The sequence below is a fragment of the Miscanthus floridulus genome, chromosome 16 (genome assembly GCF_019320115.1).
Source record: "Miscanthus floridulus cultivar M001 chromosome 16, ASM1932011v1, whole genome shotgun sequence".
Taxonomy (NCBI): Eukaryota; Viridiplantae; Streptophyta; class Magnoliopsida; order Poales; family Poaceae; genus Miscanthus; species Miscanthus floridulus.
In genome coordinates, this window is record NC_089595.1 from 77,065,552 (window position 1) to 77,087,902 (window position 22,351).

Below are 22,351 nucleotides of genomic sequence, written 5' to 3' on the forward strand. Positions count from 1 at the left end.
ACTACCGAGGCGGGCCGAGCCTTGCTTTAGGACTTGCACGCAGGCGTCTACGGGCACCATGCGGCGCCTCGGACGCTCGTGGGGAACGCTTTTTGCCAAGGGTTCTACTGGTCGACGGCGGTTGCTGATGCTACCAAGCTAGTACGCTCCTGCGAAGGATGCTAGTACTATGCTCGGTAGACACATCTCCCGGCCCTGGCCCTGCAAACCATCCCCATCACATGGCCGTTCGCCATGTGGGGACTCGACATGGTTGGGCCTCTGCAAAAGGCCCCAGGGGGCTACACCCATCTACTGGTATCAATCGACAAGTTCTCCAAATGGATCGAGGCTCACCCAATCAATCGAATCAAATCCGAGTAGGCGGTGCTGTTCTTCACTGACATTATCCACAGGTTTGGGGTCCCCAACACCATCATCACCGACAACAGGACGCAGTTCACCGGCAAAAAGTTCCTAACGTTTTGCGACGACCACCACATCCGTGTGGCCTGGTCGGCCGTAGGACACCCAAGGACCAACGACCAAGTAGAGCGTGCCAACGGCATGATCCTACAAGGCCTCAAGCCAAGGATTCACAACCGGTTGAAAAAGTTTGGCAAGAAATGGCTCGCCGAACTCCCATTGGTGATCTGGAGCCTAAGGAACACTCCAAGCCGAGCCACGGGGTTCACGCCTTTCTTCCTGGTCTATGGGGCCGAGGCCATCCTCCCCACCGACTTGGAATATGGTTCCCCGAGGCTACAAGCATATAACAAACAAAGTAACTACACCACCCGAGAGGACGCCCTTGATCAATTGGAGGAAGCCCGAAACATCGCGCTACTACACTCGGCCAAATACCAGCAGAGCCTGCGGCGCTATTAGACCCGACGCGTTCGAGGTCGAGACTTGAAGGTAGGCGACCTAGTGTTGAGGCTAGCACAGATCAACAAGGGTCGCCACAAGCTGACCCCGCCATGGGAAGGACCGTACATCATCGCCCAAGTACTGAAGCCCGAGACCTACAAGCTGGCCAACGAGAAGGGCGAAGTCTTCACCAACGCTTGGAACATAGAACAGCTACGTCACTTTTATCCCTAAATTTCCAAGCATTGTATATGTCATTTCTCGAAATACAATTAAAGAGCATTCTTTAGTTGGTCTAATTTTTCAAGAAACCCCCTGAGCCCATCGTAGGTCTCGGCAGTACAGTAACACGACAAGGGAGACTCGGCTCTGGCTCGATAGAACCAAGCCTCCCTCGGGGGCTAGATGAGGGACTTCCCCCTAGGTCACACGCACCATTCCTTAGTTGTTTTTCGCAAAAATTCCTACGCCAAGACTCTAGCGGGCTCTGACGAATCAGTTGTAAAAACTCCTCGGACCAAGGTCTGTTTCCTAAGCAAGAGGCCGGTAGAGTCGCGAGACGGCCTACGCCTCCGGGCTACGGCACTCCCTCACTACCTCTCGCTCAAGGGACGGCTTAGGCCCCAAGGGGGTGTTTTGCAAATGAAATCCGATCAGGGGCAACAGAGGGCAGAGGCTCAGAAACATAAGAAAAACAACTAAGAAACACAAATACTTCAGAAATAAAGGCCTCGACAGCCACAAGCGTTATGATACAAAAATAACTCCTACTCTATTTTTACATAGCCCCCGTAGCCCAGATCAAGGCTCAGGGCCTTCAGCACCGGCAGATGGTAAGGGAGGAACCACCTCCTCTTCGAAGAGCGTCGCCAGCGCCGTGCCAGGGCCTTCCGCCGCCTCCATCAGCTTCGTGACCACCGCGTCCGCCTCCTCCTCATCATCAGGCAGCACATACCCATCGCTGATGGCTGGGAGTTCGACGCCGACGTAGTGAGAAGAGATGACGGCCGGCGCACGCTTGACACCCGTGTGCAGCGCTCCTCGGAGCCGCTCGTGCATCTGGTTGCTCAGTGCGATCAGACGGCTCCCCAGGGAGCTGCCTGACTGAACCCCCTCAACCTCTAAGGCCTCGCAGGCAGAAAGGGCAGCACGCTTCAGCGCCTCGTGCTCCCCGATCTCGGTCTCGAGCACCATCTGCACCACGCTGGAAGCCTCGACGGCCTGAGTAACCTCCGCCTCTAACTCTGCACCGTGGAAAATGGAATGAGGTCGAGCGAGGGAGAAAACAACCTAAGTTAGGAGCGGAAACCCATGGAACTCACCCTTGGGTTTTTGCTCCCAGCGTCGGGTCTCGACCTAACAGGCCTCGGTTTTCTCCTTCCAGCGCAGGGCCTCGGCCCTGGAAGCCTTGGCCTCCTCCTTCAAGCGCTGGGCCTCGATCTGAGAAGCCTCGGCCGCACTGGAAGCTTCACTCCCTAGCTCTGCATCACACAAGGGAGTTAGGGAGCGAACATAAGAAAAAGAAAACAAAATGAGGGAACTAAAACTCACCCTCGAGCGTCCCCCTCCAAACCATAGCCTCGGTCCACGAGGCCTCAGCTGCCGCAAGGGCCTCATCCAAGGCACCTTTCGTCAGCTGGTGCGCCCTCTGTTCCGCCCCCAGCTACCCCGCGTGAGTCGCGGCCAAGGCCATAGCTTCAATGGCTCGGCCCCTGAAGGCATCCCGGTCGCTGACCACACGGGTGAGATCCTCCTCCAACTCCTTAACCCACGCCGCCAGAGGGGCGAGTTGCATCTGGGCCATGGTCGCCTCGACCTTCGCATCGGCACAACGAAGGTGGGGGTCCTCTACCTCCGCGCTCTGCACCGACAGGAGCTCGTTGGCACCGGCAAGAAGACCCTTCTGCCGCTGAAGCTGGTCCTAGACGCCCCTCTCCCGCCAGAGAAAGACCGACTTCCCAAGCGACTAGGTCTCGAGCTCCTAGGGAAGCAGGACAAGGGTCATTGACTGCAACAAAACCAGAAAAGGACAACGTCGCGCGAGAAAGGAAAACACGAACCTGGGTGACTCTGGGCAGTTCGTCGGCCACCACGGACAGCGCCGTCCGTAGCAACCACTCCGCCAGCTGGCGGTATTGCTCAAAGGTGCTCCAGCGCTCGCCCTCGGCCATGTCCTCAAGGGCGAACAGAGGCTCCCCCTCAGGGTCGTCCCGGCTCCGCCACAATACCCACGGGTGATCCCACCCGCGAGGCTCAGGTCGCACCCGCACAAGGGCCAAGCTTCCCTCATCCAAGAGCGGCACCGTCTGCTCCACGGCATTGGTCTCCTCGGCGTCGACCACCTCCTGCGCCTGGGAAGTATCGTCGGAGGAGATCGGATAGACCTCTGCCTCCCGGGCGCTCTCTCGCAACAACGGCGGGCCCCGAACCAAGGGCGCCACCGAGGCCTCCGCCGCCTTCATCTCTGCCTCCTAGATAGACGGCCTCACCGCCATCACGATGGCCTTGGTGATCTCGGGGGCTCTGGCCTCTACAATTATGGCCTCGACGGTCTCGGGGGCTTCAGCATCTGCCATCGTGGCTTCGGTAGACGTAGAGACACCGACCACGGCCACTGCGGTCTCGGTGGTCGTGGGCACCGTGGCCTCCGTCGCCTCAGCCTTGGAGACCCCGAAGGCCTTGGCAACCCCTCCTTGGGTGGCCGGCCCCTATGGGTCGACCCTCGCTGACGCCGCGCTATGTTGGATAGCGGCTTGTGCCTCCGCCACCTAGTGGGTGGAGGAGCCGGGGCTTGCCTTAAGTGCCTTAAGGGGCGCCAAGGGGAGCTCATCCGCAGGCCGCTTTCGACTAAGGAAAAATAACCTACAGGGTCAGCGCGAGACCAAAAAGGCGAACGGAATGCACTATGACCCCGCCAAAAATACACTAACCTTGAACGGGGCGGCAACCGTTTTGCCACGGCGAACCTCGTCCGCAACGGCGGAGGCGGTGGCAGAGGCGTCGCCTCTGTATCCATCGGCGCCGGTCGGTCCTCAATGGACCCCGGCGCCCCTTCGGTCCTCTACGGGGGCGGTGGCATCGTCTCCACCGCCACTCGCTCCACCATGGCCGTCGAGCCCACCGGGCTGACGGCGCGTTTGCCCAACGCCCACGCCTCGGGCATGTCGGCCTCGGCCCCGGAGCGGGCAACTGCCGGCCCTGGGTCCACTTCTCCTCCTCCTGGGAGTGCCGGGCTACTGGCCAGCGCCCCAGGCACCACCTCCACTATGTCAGGAAGGTGGTCTAGGGGACCTCGCCCCGCCTCGCCCCCATCATCCCTGTCCGAGGCCTCCGTCGACAGCGACGTCGATGGGGATTCCTCTAGTGGGAGACCCTCCTTCCTTTGTTGATGGTGGCGCTTATCCAGCTCCTCACGCGCGAGGAGTTGCTTCGTGCGTTTCGCCGCCTTGGCGTCTTTTCGTTTTTTCTGCATGTTGGCGTGCGCGCGGTTGATCGCCCGCCGCCTCGCGTCCTCGGGAATGGGCGAAGGAGAGGAGCGCACGTCCCTCATCCCCTGCAGGAACGATGGACGCGCATAAGGAAACAAGGGGTAAGGGGAGATTGAGGAGGCTCGGAGGCTACAGTGGCACACGACTTACCAGTAAAAGGAACCCCCGTGATGGCCGCATCGCGATAGGGGTCAAGTTGCCACCCCGCAGCTTCGCCTCTACCGTCTCCCCCACCCGACGAAGAATTTCCTCGTCGAAAAGGGCAGAGGAGGACATCCGGGTGCCCTCAATGGGCTCACCCAGCTTCATCTCGAACAGCCGCCGGCACCGAGCCATCAGCGGTAACACCCTCCGGTGGTGGAAGGCGGCCACGACCACAGCCACAGTGAGACCGTGGCCCTGCAGCCTCGCCAGCCCGTCTAGAAGCGGCTGCAGCTTGGGCTGGTCATCCTTCGGGATGCCATACTTCCATCTCTCCAGGCAACTCTCCACAATCCGCCCAGTGTAAGGGGGAAGTCCTCCGTCGTCGTTGTGGAGGTAGAACCAACTCGTGTACCACCGGCGATTGGAGGACACGAGTTGGGCCAGGATGTAGAGGTACAGGCGGTCCTGGCACACCTGGAGAGTGCAGCCGCCAGCCCTCATCGCCTTCCTCTTACCCGACGTGCCCGTTGGCTTGGTAGTATGCCCCGCCCGGATTAGGTGGAGCCACAACTCCTAATGGGGAGCGATCCCCAAATACCCCTCGCAGACGGCAACAAAGATAGCCGCCTGAGCGATGGAGTTGGGATTGAAGTTGTGGAGCTCCACGCCGTAGTAGTGTGGGAGCGCCTGCATGAACCGGTCCGCCGAGAGGCCGAGGCCGTGCTCGTGAAAGGAGACGAAACTCACGATGTAGCCATCGTGAGGCCTCGGCTTCGGCTCACCATACGGAGCAATCCACTCTGGCCTGCTGGGGTCTATCACCGGGCGGAGGAGTCCACCGTCGACAAGCGACTGAAGCATCTCCTCAGTGACATCCGACGGATCCCAGGGGTCCGCCTCGACAACGACGATGTCGCCGGCCATGGGTGCGATGGAGGAATCGAGTGCGATGGTGAGTTTTTTCTCTCTCTCCCACGCTCTCGCATTTTTCTCGCTTTCTCCCTAGGCTCGCTCCCCTCTCCTCTTCTTCCCGGCACCCGCTGCTCTAGCGACGACTCGACGGAGGCGATGCTAATGCGGGCAAGGTAAGACGAGGAGGGGCAAGACTCTTCGGGTATTTATGCAGGGAGGAGGCGAAACAAACGGGCAACGAAATCGGGGAGGTTTTCCCCCCGATCCGGTGCGGTTAACCACGAGCCGATTTCGCCGGCCCACGAGCCCACACCTCCCGCATTAAATGCGAGGATAGTTGCGTCCCATCCACCACGTCATGCTCGGCCACTATGGCAGTAGGCGTCGTTTTGCCTCCCCATGAAACCGCCTCAAAAGGCGTGCCACCCATTGCCGAGCCAATAGGGAAGATATTCTCTGCGGCCTATTCCTTTCGTATGAAGGAACCAGGCTCTGAGCCTATTACGATCCAGGAGTTCGAAGGCTGGGCCCCAAAAGGGTTTCGACAGCCGCCCCAGGATAATAGAGTCAGGGACGACCGTGGGCGAGCCTATACGAGGCCAAGGCCCAAGCAAGCGAAACACTTAGGACGCCCAAAGTCTTGTCCGAGACCGGCAGGAAAGTCTCCAAATGGGATCCCACCGTAGGGAGGCACCGAGCCACCGAGGCCCAGCGAACAGCCTTGGCACCCACTAGAGACATCCTTTGGTACTCTTGGAGTGTGCCTCTGGACCGCTAGCCGTCCTCTAGCGAACGGGGTTCGGGCCTCCACTCAGACTACCCGATAACAGCTCACCGGAAGTGCCACCGCTCGTGCCCACCGAGGGTAGCGAGGCACATTCCACCCCTCCTTCCGAGCGAAAAGGAAGCGTGAGGGTCGCACGAAAAGTCAGGGGAACCCCCGATGGCCTTCTCGTTCTATGCAGAGGCTAGGGGGCTCTTCCTGCAACCTTGCCGAGACCCAGCGACCCCAGCTCGCACTCAAAGGGGCTCGGCAAAACAAACCCTCCTTCCGAGCGAAAAGGAAGCGTGAGGGTCGTACAAAAAGACAGGGGAGCTCCTGATGGCCCTCTCACCCTGTGCAGAGGCTAGGGGGCTCTTCCTGCAAATACGCCGAGACCCCACAACTCAGGCTCGCGCCCAAAAGGGGCCTCGGCAAACAAACCCTCACGCGCGAGGGGCGTATAAAAAGTCAGGGGAACTCCCGACGGCCCTCTCGCTCCGCGTAGAGGCTAGGGGCTCTTCCTGTAACCTTGCCGAGACCAGAATGGGCTCGGCAAACAAACCCTCCGTCCGAACGAAAAGGATATGTGAGGGTCGGATGAAAAAGTCAGGGGACCCCCGACCGCCCTCTTGCTCTAGGCGAAGGCTCGGGGGCTCTTCTTACACCCAAGACCAAGACAAACGGTCCCAGCCCACGCTAGAGGTTTAATTACAAAACACGATAAAGGGCACCGAGCCCGTTACAGTCCAGGGGTTCGAAGGCTGGGCCTCCAAGAGGTTTCGACAGCCACCCCAGGGCAACAGAGTCAGGGACGACTTTGGGGCGAGCCTACGAATGGCCCAGGCCCGAGCGAACAGTCGCTCGGAGGCTAGAGGGCTTTTTCCTGCAACCTCGCCGAGACCCCCACAACCCGAACTTGCGCCTATGGGCTCGACAAATGCAATAAGAACTACTCGTTCAAACACGAAAATAAAAAAAACCCTAGAGGAGTAACTCCACTCCTCTAGGGCCTCGGGGGCTACACCCAGCGGGTGCGCTCGCGCGCACCCACCGGAACCTCAAGATACAAAACCCAATTCCTACGGGAGCGGGTACGAACCAAGTCTCGGCAAACCCTCAGGGAGAGTGCACGCACTCCCCCAGAGGCTCGGGGGCTACTGTCGGGTACCTTAGAACGGGGTACCCCGAGCGAACATCAAAGAGGTCACTTAAGTCCCATCGAGAAATAAAGCAAGAAGGTAAGCCGTGGGCCCCTCACCCGCCACGTCTAAGCCCACCAGGCCCTCCGCTTCGCCTTGAGCCCCGTGCAGGAGGCTCGGCGTCCTGACGCGATCTCCCCACGGAAGGCCTCGGCAGGGGGTGCATTCTCTGTGTCGCGCGAGGCCTCTCACGGAAGGCCTCGGCAAGGAGTCCGATCTCCGTCTCGTGCAAGGCCTCATTCTCCGTGTCGCTCGAGGCCGGTTCGTCCACGGCCTGTCGCCCCCCTGCCTCGGCCGACCTTCCCGATAGCACGTCATGTCTCATTAATACTTCAACCACTCCCGCACTCTCAGCCAGACGATGGCTCGACGCCACAGAATGGCCGACGGGACCTGAGGTCGCATCAACGCCATACCGGCTGGGACAGGGCACGGCGGGGATTACCGGCCACTGTGTTTTGACGCTGTGCCCGCGATCAGCGCCCACACTACATTGTGTCCCGCGATCCCCGCCTCGAAAACAACAACGCACAGACAACTTGCCCCGGGTCATCACCGCCTCCGAGCCGACGCACCGGATCAGCCGCCCACTCGAGGCCTCGGCACTGTACACCAAGGTCTCGGCTATCTTGGGGTTCGTGCCTGCCGAGACCCCCCCACTGCGGTGCGGCCTCGGCGCCGATCAAGCCTCGGCCTCGGCGCACAGTTCGTCCACAGTGATTTGCACGTCCTCCGCCGCACCCACTCCGAGGTAATCCCAGGGCTCCCACGACGCATAGGATCGGATGTGACTACCACGCCGCCCTAGTGCTCCAAGGACGGACCACTCCGACGACCATGCCTCCACAGGAACAGGCATAGGGCTCGGACATGCCGCCCCTGTTGGCACGACGCCGTGTAGTTAGCACATGTACTGTCCTTGTCCTCCCTTCAGCTATAAAAGGAGAGGACTTGGGCCACTTAGAGAGGGGACAGAGAGGAACACATTGTAACACACGCACACATCACAACCGCCTGAGAGCAACGTCTCCGACGGCCCACACGACACCTTGCCGAGACCTGGGACTAGCTCCCTCTCTCCCCTAGCTTGTAACCCCCTACTACGAGCACTTCGGTGCAAGGAATACAAGATCGATCTCTCAGACTGGACGTATGGCATCGATTGCCTGAACCAGTATAAACCTTGTGTCTCTTTGCATCACCATCCGAAATCGAGAGCACGCAGTTCAAATTCACTAGTTGGTTGAGGACCCCCGGTCCGAAACACCGACATGTATTTTGGTAAATGGTAAGCACAAATATATTATTACCGCTATTTCATTGTTGATCTACAACAATATTGCTTGTTTTTAACTATTCATGTTAAAATTATGGCTATGGTGCTATTGAGTTGCATTATTGTTCTATCGTTAGACCGCAAGCCGCACCCCCCTTCATAATTCTCTAGCTCCGCGCACTGCAGATGTGTTTTGTCTATACGTGTCGGTGAATGTATTTATTACATATGCGTCTATGATATGTGGGAGTTGTTCGGCTAATTGTTTCTACGGCTGATAGGCCGGATAAAGCTGATTTATTATGAATGAAAAATAATATTCCATAACTGATAAGCCAGACCGATAAGTTCAAGCGAATAGAGCTGTGGTATATCACAGACACCTTATGAGAGATGTGTGAAACCGCATCTGCGATGTGAGTTAAGCCTCGTCTGTGATATGATTTCTTTACATAGTTTACCACTCGTTTTTGCAAGGAAATAGCTTATTCATTGACCTGACTGACCGGAGACTAGCTAACAACTAAAGTGCTCTCTAGTTCTCGCCCGGTCAGAATCCCCAGTTCATACTCGGAAGGCACTTCGCTGCCCCACCAGCTCGGAAATTGCAGCAAGGGGACGGGTCCTGGCGCAAGTGTGGGCTCAGAGCAAGGCTAATAATTTAGTCTGCTGCGGGCTAAATGCAAGTGCCACATCATATATAGTAAGTAATATAATTCATTCATAGCTAATAATTTAGCCTGCTGCTGGCTAAATGCAAGTGCCACATCACATATAGTAAGCAATATAGTCCATTCATATAATAGGTTTTTCCCTGTCAGGTCAGCTGTATCAGTACACAAGCAATTAATATTTTTACATTTGGTTCCCAATACATAAGAACTAAACGGAGACTTCCAGCTAGCTCTCAGCCCTCCGGCTGTAAGGTATATTTTTCATCTCGTATTCTGCGTTTCAGCCGACGAGAAGGTAAACGCCCGCTTAACCATCCCTCTCCTAACGTGGCAACTTTGCTCATCTCACCGGCTCCAACACGTTATTATACCTGCTCTTATTATAATTTGTGGTACCAACTGCAGCAGGTTCAGTCAGTCAGCCTAGCCGGTCCACACGGCACACAGGTCCTCCGCCCCGGCGTCGCCCTGCTCTTCTCACGCACTTGGTTTGACCGACGACCGACGTCGCGATCGCGAACCCGCAATTCTAATCGAAATCGCCCAGCATTTCTCTGTGAAAGTTCCCTCCGAAGGAGCGGCAACCACAAACCACAATTCACACGCAACCTCCTGGCCTCTCGAGTCTCTAGCTACCTCGCCCGCTGCCTATAAAGCCCGGCTCCCGCATAGCTCTGTGCATCCAACCATCTCCAACGTGCGCACGCGTCGTGTCTTACGTGCTCAGACAACGCCACCCGCACTTCGCCCCCAGTGCACAGCACACTACCCCAGCAACACCGATGGCCCCCCCTGCCAATGCCCAGCAGCAGCCGCAGGTGCAACTGGTGGGTGGCCGCAAGGTGGTGGACGAGGTGTCCGGCTGGCTGCGCGTGCTGGACGACGGCAGCGTCGACCGCACGTGGACCGGCCCGCCCGAGGCCCTCCCGCTGATGGAGCCGGTGCCGCCGTACGCGGTGCCACGAGACGGGCACACGCTCCACGACCTACCGGGGGAGCCGAACCTACGCGTGTACCTCCCCGAGGAGAAGGCGGAAGGCGGCGCGCGCCTGCCCGTCATCCTGCACCTCCACGGCGGCGGCTTCTGCATCTCCCACCCGTCCTGGCTCATGTACCACCACTTCTACGCGCGCCTCGCGTGCGCCGTCCCCGCCGTGGTGGTCGCCGTCGAGCTCCCGCTCGCGCCCGAGCGCCGCCTGCCCGCGCACATCGACACCGGCGTCGCCGCGCTCCGCAGGCTCCGCTCCATCGCGCTGTCCGAGGACGGCGCCCTCGACGACGACCCGGCGGCCGAGCTCCTCCGCGTGGCGGCCGACGTGTCCCGGGTGTTCCTCATCGGGGACAGCTCGGGCGGCAACCTCGTCCACCTCGTCGCCGCCCGCGTGGCCCAGGATGACGCCGGCAGTTGGGCGCCCCTCCGCGTGGCCGGCGGCATCCCGATCCACCCGGGGTTCGTGCGCGCCACGCGGAGCCGGTCGGAGCTGGAGACGAAGGCCGACTCGGTGTTCTTCACGCTGGACATGCTGGACAAGTTCCTTGCCTTGGCGCTGCCGGAGGGCGCCACCAAGGACCACCCCTTCACCTGCCCAATGGGTCCGCAGGCGCCGCCGCTGGAGTCCGTGCCGCTGCCGCCGCTGCTTGTGTCCGTGGCCGAGAACGACCTCATCCGCGACACTAACCTCGAGTACTGCAACGCGCTGCGCGCCGCCGGCAAGGAGGTGGAGGTGCTGATCAACCACGGCATGAGCCACTCCTTCTACCTTAACAAGTACGCCGTCGACATGGACCCCACCACTGGGGAACGAGCCCGAGAGCTCATCGACGCCATCAAGAGCTTCATCTCACGCCACTGAAGTGCAAGAACACATACTACCGCGCGTGCCGATACAGATCATATCATAATATATGTTGCTACATGATGTTCGTTTTCAGCACTCCTACACCACTCATGTCAGTCTACGTGCGAGTGTTTACACCCATATACGTTCGTCTGGCTGCTTTGATTCACTATATTAATTCGTGCCGGTGGAAATGATATATCAACTAGTTCAATAATGAGGTGATACACCTACATAGGCTCTGTTCGGTTTGCTGAAACTTGGCTGAATTAACTGAAAAACATTGTTCTGGTTGAATTGTTGTGAGAGAAAAACGTGGTTCCGGCTAAAAAAACAAGCTAAATAGTATGGATTATAAGGTAAGCCGAATGTGGCATACCATCCTTTGCACCATTGGATTGCACCCACACGCTGTAGTATGTCTGTCTATCGTGATTTGTACCGATGCATTTCCTAATTTCATTCAAAAGTTTATGAGAAGTGCTCCAATACCCTTTTTCTAAATATTGCGTGGATCTCATAGCAGCTCATCCAATTAATGAATTTTTAATGAATTTTTAATTATTTTTCAACTGTATGCCGCATAAGCCCCGTCCATTCAAGACCAGCCCATGCTTAGCCCAAACCCAAGTCGATATCATCCATCAGACCATCGCCGATCCCCTTCCTAATCTGTTCGTCTCTTTCGTTTTCGTTCGAGCTGGCCAAAAGGAGCAAACCTCCACGGCTGCTCATCCATTGGAGGATTTTTTCTATACTAGTAGTATATCTGTACGTTGCTACAGGATGGCTAACATTTTATACTAAAAACATACGGATCGCACGATAAGATAACAATACTATAAAAATTAAATACCAACATTAAAGTGACATTTAATAAAAAAACAAAGTTCATGAAATTAACACAGTCACGGAGAGTGCGGCATCACAGGCTCACAAACTTACTATATAGACCTTTCCGTGATACGGCTAAGATAATATTTTATATCTGTAGGAAGAAATCTCCGTGATACGGCTAAGATAATGTTTTATATCTGTAGGAAGAAATCACCGATATCCATTTCTTTCGTGCGCTAATAAATCCACGAATAAGTTCCGCCGTATCTCCATACCATCTTATACATAGGTTCAAGTATATATGTAAATATTAGTGTCTGTCACATAGATAAACTATGTTCTTGAAGCTTGATACAGTTAATAAGGGTATAACTGAAGAGAGCATTATGGCAAGAGCACACATGAATCACTTCATCAAAATTTAAGTTAAATTTCTTTTGCCATTTTCTCTTTTCCTTGAGCCGGTTTTGGCACAGGGAAAAATGAACTACAGTTGCAAATGCAAATAATGTGTTACATAGAACAATCCTAGGCAATAAAAATAAAATTATTCACCCAATATATTGCAACAAATTATTCACCCAATTATATTTCAAGCAAGAAAAAAACAGCTCATCCAAGAATAGTGCTCGTGTAATTGCTTCAACAGCTCATCCAAGAGTAATACTTCAAAGTCTGACTTATGGTCTCTACGTTAATCATGACTTGAGCACCCTTTAAAACCTGAAGGTACTCCTTGTTCTGCCAAGATAAAAAAACTTCAAAGTCAACTCGGTCAAACTTACATCAACAGAAAACGGAACCAAGACATACATACATGTCTGGACATGCAGTCTGGTTCTTGCCGCATGCTACCCAACTCTAGACACTTGCTCTGACCATTCTCCCTGTTGCAGAGCGAATGAAGGTCTCAATGATCAACACTTAACGTCTCTCTGTCCCTATTTATAGAAACACTTAATCTTAGTTTCATACCATTATATTTTTCTTTAGGGTGTCGATATAACCGGCCGCACTATCTTCATAAAAGTCGTCTTCACCACTCAGGCACTCACCCATCATCGTTGCAGAGGGCATGTATAGAGTGGAGCATGAGCAGCTCCATGAGCTATGCGGTTGCCACCCATCTAGAATCCTTGTGCCTCCATTCATCATTTCCATCAGTCTCGCCATGGAACACCTGCCATTGCATTGGCATCCCCGCATAGCTCAAGCAGCATCTTATCACTGCACCACCAATTAAATTTCATTTCATACAATATTCAATAAGCGAGGGCTCATTCAGCCGTTCATTTACAGAAGATTCAATCGACCAACCAATCAACCAAAGCAATCTATTCTAAAGCATGTAATTTATTCATCAGTTACAAATACATCACATTATTTCAAGTCGCACGCAATGCAACATAAAAATAGGCTACTGAATGCTACTGCAAGCCTCATAGTGAAAGAAGAAAACATATTTCTTCTGTACCCCTAAATAAAGCAGCAACATATCATTTTTTTGGATTAACAGCAGCATACCGTTTTTTAGGATCAACAGTGAAAGCATCTAGGCCCCTAGTTGGGTTTCGGTGATTAATGACGATACAAGATTACTATAACTAACGTATGTTTTGTAGAGGCAATTTGAGTTATGTCATGGTAATAGAAATTGATTGGGCAATCATGGTTGTCGTGCCCCTGTTGATGGAAATCATTTTGGTTTTCAAAGGATGGATGACAAGGTTAAGGACGAACTAGTTTTAAGTATTGTTTGGTGTTGGAGAGACACTTAGAGTAATTTAGGACTTTGTTTTACGTTTGGCCGTACTATTAAGGGGGGTATGGACTAGTAGCTTAACCTAGGTGAGTCTAATGGATTAGGTGTGGAGCACATTTGTCTAATTTAGCACTAGGTAGCTCAGGAATAGCCCTAAGATCGATAGAAGTCAACTTCATTTATAAAGAATTTCAAAGTGGAAGTAAATGGAGAGTCAAATGACTGACCAGACGCTGGTTTGGTTATGACCGGACGTAGCTTGGAGAGTCCGGTCAGTTCATTTGATCGGCAACAGCAGTCAGAGTGCGACCGGACGCTGGACACCAGTGCTCATCGGACGCGACGCTAACTGTATCTATAGCAGCGTGGACAAGCTGTTGACCACGGACCATATGCTGAACAGAGAAATGATCGGACTCTGGGTTCCAGCGTCCGGTCACCAACAGTAAGGTTCTAGAGAGGGTTTTTATGACCGGATGCGTCCGGTGAGTGCTAATCGGACGTAGGCCAGACTCCAGTCAGACCAAACGGCTCTTTCTGACATGCTGACATATTATACTAACCGATACGTCCGGTCACCTTGACCGATGAAAGGTCCTAATATGGCTAGAGGAGGGTGAATAGCCTATTTAAAATCTATAAATCAACTAGAGCAATTTGATTAGTATAATAAATAGCGAAATGCAAACTTGCTCTAGCTCTACAAGGGTTGCAAGCCACCTATCTGTCGATGCGGGACCCACAGGATACCCCGCAGGGTAGAAAAAAGATCTAGTCCAACTAGGATTCTTCCCACATAATCGTAGTAGTAGAACTATTAGGTAATCCTACTAGGAAATCTCATTATAAACCGACTAGGATTCTGGCCTCCTGACTATATAAAGGAGGGCAGGGCTCCTGAGAGGGAGAGGACAATTGGTACAACACAACACATTACAATCAATCCAACGCAAAGGCTAACGCCGACTGGACGTAAGGTTATTACTCGATCTACGATCGAGGGCCTGAACCAGTATAAATCGACTGTCTCTTGCATTAACTATCGAGTTTAGCATACGCCGAAGCCCAAACATACTGCCCCGGGTACCCCCGTGGCAGGCTATCGGTGGTGAAACATCGACAGCTGGCGCGCCAGGTAGGGGCTTTCAGCGACTTTGCTTCTGAGAGCTCGATGGACCTCGACAACATGATTTTCCCGATGGGATCAACTTTCATCTTCAGCTCATGGATCTGCGAGGCAGACAACAACGACAAGCTTCAAAGCCATCTCCTCGAAGATTTAGATCATCTAAAAGAAGTTCCTATTCCAACGACTACAACGGATCAGCTCACCAGAAGATTCGCGCAGCTCATAGTATCCGAATCAAATCGGATTTCATGACCACTCGTATCCGATTCGAATTCAAGCTCCAAAGCGAAGTTTTATCAGAGTGTTTTCCAGAAACCGAGTTCTTTTTTGACAAGATTCCGGAACACAACCCAAAACAACTCGGATTACCCCTAGAATTCTCTCAAGAAGTCGAGTTCTTCTCCATTTGGGCTCGACAACATGGCAAGATCCTATCAAGGACAGGTCAAAAGATTTTTCAATCCAAGATTCGGGATACCACTGACAGGAGCTCAGGAGGGCCTCGTGCTAACGATAACATCGCGGGACTGTATCATCCACTGGCCGGATTCCGTTCCTGAAGGTAGCGGAACCCAACTAGTCGGCACGACAACAACAACTATTTTACCTTACCAAGAAGGAGACTCGATCTACGACACCGAGGCATCCACTAAAGTTATCAGCGACTCCGACAGTATGAAAACTAACGCCAATAACAGAATGACTCATGCGCGAGAAGTGTTCATGGTTCGACGACCGCGATCACCATTAAATCCCTCGGAAGCACCCGATGTTAGATCATCAGATGAATCAGAATCCAACATATCACCCTTTGCCCAGGGCTACGATGGAGAAACAGATAGTCAGAAACAAGCTAGAGAAAGAAAAAACAAGTTGAAGCAAGGGCGCCAACACCGTGCTAGGCAGCGCAGGGAAGCTTGGACCAGATACGAGTCAGAATTGGATGAGTACAACAAAAGAAAATCACAACGAGAAGTCGAAGGGAGACGCACGGTGAATACGCCTTACGATAAGATTCGAGAAGCATTAGTAGAACTCGGAGCAACTTCGCATCCTGGTGAGAAGTATGAACAGCTCCAGGACTTGCTCCGATCGACAATCCCGAGAACACATGAAGAGAAAGCTCGATCAAGACTACCCGCCAGATCAACAACCCACCGGCAAGAAGATCAAAATCAAAGGAAATCCGCCTTCGAAAGACTTGGGCCGGGTGGAAGCCATGACGGAGGAAGTAGGAAGGAACATAATCAAGGCCACCGATTTGAACAACTAAGGAAGACAAGGAGCAGGGTTCCTACCCAGACAACCTCACAAAATTGTTCCCATCAGAACGACAGTTGGCCAGAGGAAGGCGCCGAATCTGAATTCAAAGAGACCAAGGCTCACGACAGGTTCCCCTGTTTCACGAACAAGCTCGCATTGGTGCGATTACCTCACAAATTCAAACCATCTAATCACTCCAAATATGATGGCAAGACCGAACCAAAGCAATGGCTCAGAATATATTCACAATCGATTGAACTAGCCGAAGGAGACGACGATATCAAAGCCCTTTTCTTCCCCATGGCACTAGAGGCCATGCCCCTCCAATGGTTCGATAAACTAAATCCAGGATCTATCAGAAATTGGGAGGATTTGCAGAGAGCTTTTTGTGAGAATTTCGTAGGAATCATTACACACCCAATCACTCATGCAGAACTAAAAGGACTCAAGCAAAAGGGAGGTGAAAGTCTCAGAAACTATTATCGACGATTCGGCGAACTACGAGCTCAAGTGCATGACATAACCGAACGAGAAGTAATTGAAGCTTTTTCTCACGGAATCATGGCCAGATGGCAATTTCAAGACTTCTGCAAAGAAAATCCGAGAAACAATGAAGAATTCAGACGCACAGTAGAAAAGATGATTACTGCAGAAGAAAAAACACGAGAGAGGTTCCCGGACAGAGGCAACCAAGACAACCCGGACAGGCAAAATCAATGAAATAGCAGACATCAAGAAAGAAAACGTAGACCAGACAATACTGTGGCAATGGCCGACAAATCAAAGAAATTTCCCAAACCAAGAAGATATGATGACATTGAAAACATACGTTGCCCATTGCACCCTGGTGGGAGGCACACTATCGGAAATTGCTACACTTTCAATGATCGATACGCAAGAAAAGATAGTAAGGAAAACACTAAAGAGGACAATCAGAAGAGAGAAGAAGACAACCACGAGGACAAAGGATTCCAAAAACCTAGGGGAATGGTAGCAGTGATTTTCTCAGGGGCTCTGGATTGCAGAAGCAAACATCAAGAAAAATTAGCACTGCGGACCATTATGACAGCAGAACCGGCTACACCAAGATACCTCAATTGGTCACAGTATCCTATCCAATTCACCAGAGAAGACCAATGGACTAGCGTGGGAAACGCAGGCCATTATCCATTGGTTCTGGATCCGACTATTGCTGGTATGACCGTCACCAAAGTACTAATCGATGGAGGAGCTGGGCTTAACATCATCTTTTCAGAAACTCTAAGGAAAATGGGGCTACAACTCACCGGGATGATTACGCCAACAAGCACACCTTTTTACGGAATAGTACCCGGCAAAGCAGCCATGCCACTCGGACAAATTACTTTACCTGTTACCTTTGGAACTCCTTCAAACTACCGAACAGAGTTTATCAAATTTGAAGTCGCCAATTTCGATTCATCATATCATGCAATCCTCGGACGTCCAGCACTAGCCAAATTCATGGCAATACCACATTACCCGTACTTACTACTTAAGATGCCAGGACCCAACGGTATCCTCTCCCTTCGAAGCAATTTAAAGCGCGCTTTTGACTACGACATTCAGGCAATCCAGATCGCAGCTAAAGCGCAAGCCGACAATGGAAGAAAAGAAATAGCCGCAATCGTTGCAGAAACAAGCCAAGAAGAATTAGAAATACCGGCTAAAAAGCCCAGCATCATCGCACCGCCAAAAGAAGCCGACGTCAAGCAAATCGACTTAGGCACAGGCGATACCTCCAAGACAACAACTATCAGTGCTCACCTCTCGGCAAAATAGGAACTCGCGCTCACCAACTTTCTTTGGGACAACAAAGATATCTTCGCTTGGAAGCCAGCCGACATGCCAGGAGTCCCAAGGGAGTTGGCTAAGCACAGAATCGATGTTAACAAAAGCTCCAAACCTGTAAAACAACGGCTACGACGATTCTCACCCGACAAGAAGGCAGCAATTAAAAAGGAAATAACAAAACTAATGTCAGCCGGATTCATCAAGGAGATCCTACATCCAGATTGGCTAGCAAACCCGGTCCTTGTACAGAAGAAAAACACGGACAAGTGGCGTATGTGCGTCGATTACATAGATCTCAACAAACATTGCCCAAAAGATCCATTCGGGCTACCACGCATTGACCAGATAGTTGACTCGACAGCAGGATCTGCGTTATTATCTTTCCTCGATTGCTATTCAGGATATCACCAGATCGCACTAAAAGAAGAAGACCAGAGCAAGACATCTTTCATCACCCCGTTTGGTGCCTACTGCTACAAGACCATGTCGTTTGGACTAAAGAACGCTGGTGCCACGTACCAAAGAGCTATCCAGACTTGCCTCGGGAATCAAATCGGTGAAAATGTGGAGGCATACATGGACGATGTGGTGGTAAAAACAAAGAACCCAGACACTCTAATTGAAGATTTAAAGCAAACCTTCGAAAACTTAAAGAAATGGAGATGGAAATTGAACCCAAATAAATGTGTATTTGGAGTTCCCTCAGGACAACTACTCGGATTTTTGGTCAGTCAGCGCGGAATCGAAGCCAGCACCAAGCAAATTTGAGCTATAACAGAAATGGGCCCACCTAGAAGTGTCAAAGATGTTCAGAAACTAACAGGATGCATGGCGGCCCTCAACCGTTTCATATCAAGACTCGGCGAAAAAGGGTTACCCTTCTTTAAACTACTAAAGAAAACAGACAAGTTCGAGTGGACAATGGAGGCCGACGAAGCTTTCAAAAAACTTAAAGAATACCTCACTTCATCACCTATCCTGACACCTCCAAAGAAAGATGAAGATATGATGCTATATATCGCGGCAACTCCTACCGTAATCAGCACAGCAATAGTCATAGAAAGAGAAGAACAAGGGCACGTGTATAAAGTGCAGCGTCCAGTATACTACATCAGTGAAGTACTGTTAGAATCCAAAACCCGGTACCCGCATGTACAAAAACTACTCTACGCCCTACTCATTACCTCACGGAAACTTCGCCACTATTTCGAAAGCCACAAGATTACCGTAGTGACAGATTTTCCACTCGAAGACATCCTACACAATAAAGACGCCACAGGGCGCATATCCAAATGGGCAGTTGAAATTGGAGCTCTTGACATCAATTTCACCCCACGGAAAGCAATCAAATCTCAAGCCCTCGCCGATTTCGTGGCCGAATGGACAGAGATTCAACAGCCCTTATCAGATATAATCCTAGACCACTGGAAGATGTACTTTGATGGATCACTCAAACTAGGCAGAGCCGGTGCAGGCGTTCTCCTCATTTCTCCAGAAGGAAAAGAACTCAAGTACGTCCTTCAGATATTATGGCAAGCTACAAATAATGAAGCAGAATATGAAGCCCTCATCCACGGGCTACGAGTCACGATTACCCTCAGAATAAAAAGACTACTCGTATACGGCGATTCAGCAGTGGTCATCAACCAAGTCAACAAAGATTGGGACTGCACCAAAGAAAACATGGGTGCTTATTGTGCTGAAATACGGAAACTTGAAAAACACTTCCAAGGATTAGAAATTTTACACGTCCTACGCGATTCCAACATTGCAGCAGATGTCCTTGCCAAGCTCAGATCAGACAGAGCAAAGGTTCCACCCGGCGTATTCATAGAAGAGCTATCAGTTCCCTCTATCAAACAACCCGGTGAAACAACACATGAAATTCAGGCTAAAAGCGTTCAGATCTTCATAATCAACACTTCATGGACCCAAGTTTTCATTGACTATATCAAAGAAAACAAATTACCAGCAGATAAGGTACAATCCACCCAAGTTGCTCGTAGAAGCAAAAACTACGTTCTAGTAGGAGATAAACTTTACAGAAGAGCAGCATCATCAGGAGTACTCCTAAAATGTGTCTCATTTGAAGAAGGTAAAGAGATCCTAGACGAAATACACTCAGGTTGCTGTGGAAATCATGCCGCTTCAAGGACACTAGTTGGCAAAGCATTTCGCACCGGATTCTACTGGCCAACCGCTTTGAAAGACGCAGAAGAGCTTGTTAGAAAATGCAAAAGTTGCCAAATGTTTGCAAGACAAGCCCATGTACCAGCTCACAATCTTATCTGCATCCCACCCGCTTGGCCTTTTTCCTGCTGGGGGCTAGATCAAGTAGGACCCCTGAAAAAAGCAAAAGGCGGCTTCGAGTACATCTTTGTAGCGATCGACAAGTTCACCAAGTGGATCGAATACAAACCACTCGCGAAATACAGTGCAACCAGAGCAGTCGAGTTCATCCAAGACATTACGCACCGCTTCGGCATGCCCAATCGAATCATCACAGATCTAGGCTCCCCCTTCACAGCTATAGAATTCAAGAGCTGGGCACAAGACTATGGTTTCAGTATAGACTATGCGTCTGTTGCACATCCAGAGGCCAACGGACAAGTAGAAAGGGCTAATGGACTCATACTAGTTGGATTAAAGCCAAGATTATACGAAGAACTAGTGGACTATGGGTCCAAATGGATTGAAGAATTACCGAAAGTAGTATGGGGACTATGAACTCAAATAAGCAGAGCAACAGGCTACTCACCTTTCTTCCTAGTTTATGGGTCAGAGGCCGTACTACCTGCCGACTTGATCTGGACATCCCCAAAGATAGAGCAATACGATGAAGGAGAAGCGGAACACACAAGAAGATTAGAACTCGATAGCTCAGAAGAAATCAGAGTAAACGCTACCCTCCAATCAGCCAGATACCTACAAGGTTTAAGACGGCATTACAACAAGAGCACCCAACCTCGATCACTACAAGTCGGAGACTTAGTACTAAGAAGGATACAAAAGACTGATGGACGACATAAGCTACTCAGTCCATGGGAAGGCCCGTTCATCGTCACAAAAGTCACCGAACCAGGCACATACAAGTTAATGACCGAAGATGGAAAAGAAGTCAGCAATACATGGCACATCAGCCAGCTAAGAAGATTCTACGCGTAAAAACAACTCAAGAAAAAACAGATATGCAAGCCACAAGGGACCTACTTTCACAATCAGCGAAAGACAATACTCTTCAACAACATATGTATTAGTTTATACTCATGATCAATAAAAGATGATATTCATCCACAGCATGTCTTGTCATGACTTCCAACGAGTTGTTTTTCCGAAACAAAAAGCAAAATGGCTGAAAACATGCCTGAGCATTCCGGCCGAGAGCAAAATAGCTGAAAAAAAAACGCTTGAGCCCGCCGATGAGGGTAGCTAAAAGCTAACACCCGAAACAAAAAGCAAAATGGCTGAAAACATGCCTGAGCATTCCGGCCGAGAGCAAAATAGCTGAAAAAAAACGCTTGAGCCCGCCGATGAGGGTAGCTAAAAGCTAACACCCGAAACAAAAAGCAAAATGGCTGAAAACATGCCTGAGCATTCCGGACGAGAGCAAAATAGCTAAAAAAACGCTTGAGCCCACCGATGAGGGTAGCTAAAAGCTAACACCCGAAACAAAAAGCAAAATGGCTGAAAACATGCCTGAGCATTCCGGCCGAGAGCAAAATAGCTGAAAAAACGCTTGAGCCCGCCGATGAGGGTAGCTAAAAGCTAACACCCGAAACAAAAAGCAAAATGGCTGAAAACATGCCTGAGCATTCCGGCCGAGAGCAAAATAGCTGAAAAAAAACGCTTGAGCCCGCCGATGAGGGTAGCTAAAAGCTAACACCCGAAACAAAAAGCAAAATGGCTGAAAACATGCCTGAGCATTCCGGACGAGAGCAAAATAGCTGAAAAAACGCTTGAGCCCACCGATGAGGGTAGCTAAAAGCTAACACCCGAAACAAAAAGCAAAATGGCTGAAAACATGCCTGAGCATTCCGGCCGAGAGCAAAATAGCTGAAAAAACGCTTGAGCCCGCCGATGAGGGTAGCTAAAAGCTAACACCCGAAACAAAAAGCAAAATGGCTGAAAACATGCCTGAGCATCCCGGCCAAGAGCAAAATAGCTAAAAAACGCTTGAACTCGCCAATGAGGGTAGCTAAAAGCTAACTGGCTGAGTCGACTGAAATTTCAACTTCAAAAGACCCTCTAGCACTTCATTTCGAAAAGCAAGAGGCTCGGGGGCTACATCCAGACAGGAATACTTTTTCTTCAGGAAAGCACAAGCGCCACTCAAGAAAGCACTCAGATGCCTTTTTTCTTCAGGAAAGCACAAGCGCCACTCGAGAAAGCACTCGGATGCCGAGTC

The 22,351-nt window shown here is 51.5% G+C and overlaps 1 protein-coding gene across 1 annotated transcript; it reads left to right on the forward strand.

Annotated features, from left to right (window-relative positions):
* Positions 1-9,994: 9,994 nt before the first annotated feature.
* On the forward strand, positions 9,995-11,487 carry LOC136513139 (carboxylesterase 15-like). Its single transcript, XM_066507130.1, has one exon. The coding sequence runs from the start codon at positions 10,088-10,090 to the stop codon at positions 11,156-11,158; it is 1,071 nt and encodes a 356-aa protein (XP_066363227.1). The 5' UTR covers positions 9,995-10,087; the 3' UTR covers positions 11,159-11,487.
* Positions 11,488-22,351: the final 10,864 nt, after the last annotated feature.

Bases quoted from the DNA above. Each gene is read 5' to 3' on its own strand.
- LOC136513139 (XM_066507130.1), top strand. From the start codon at position 10,088: ATGGCCCCCCCTGCCAATGCCCAGCAGCAGCCGCAGGTGCAACTGGTG.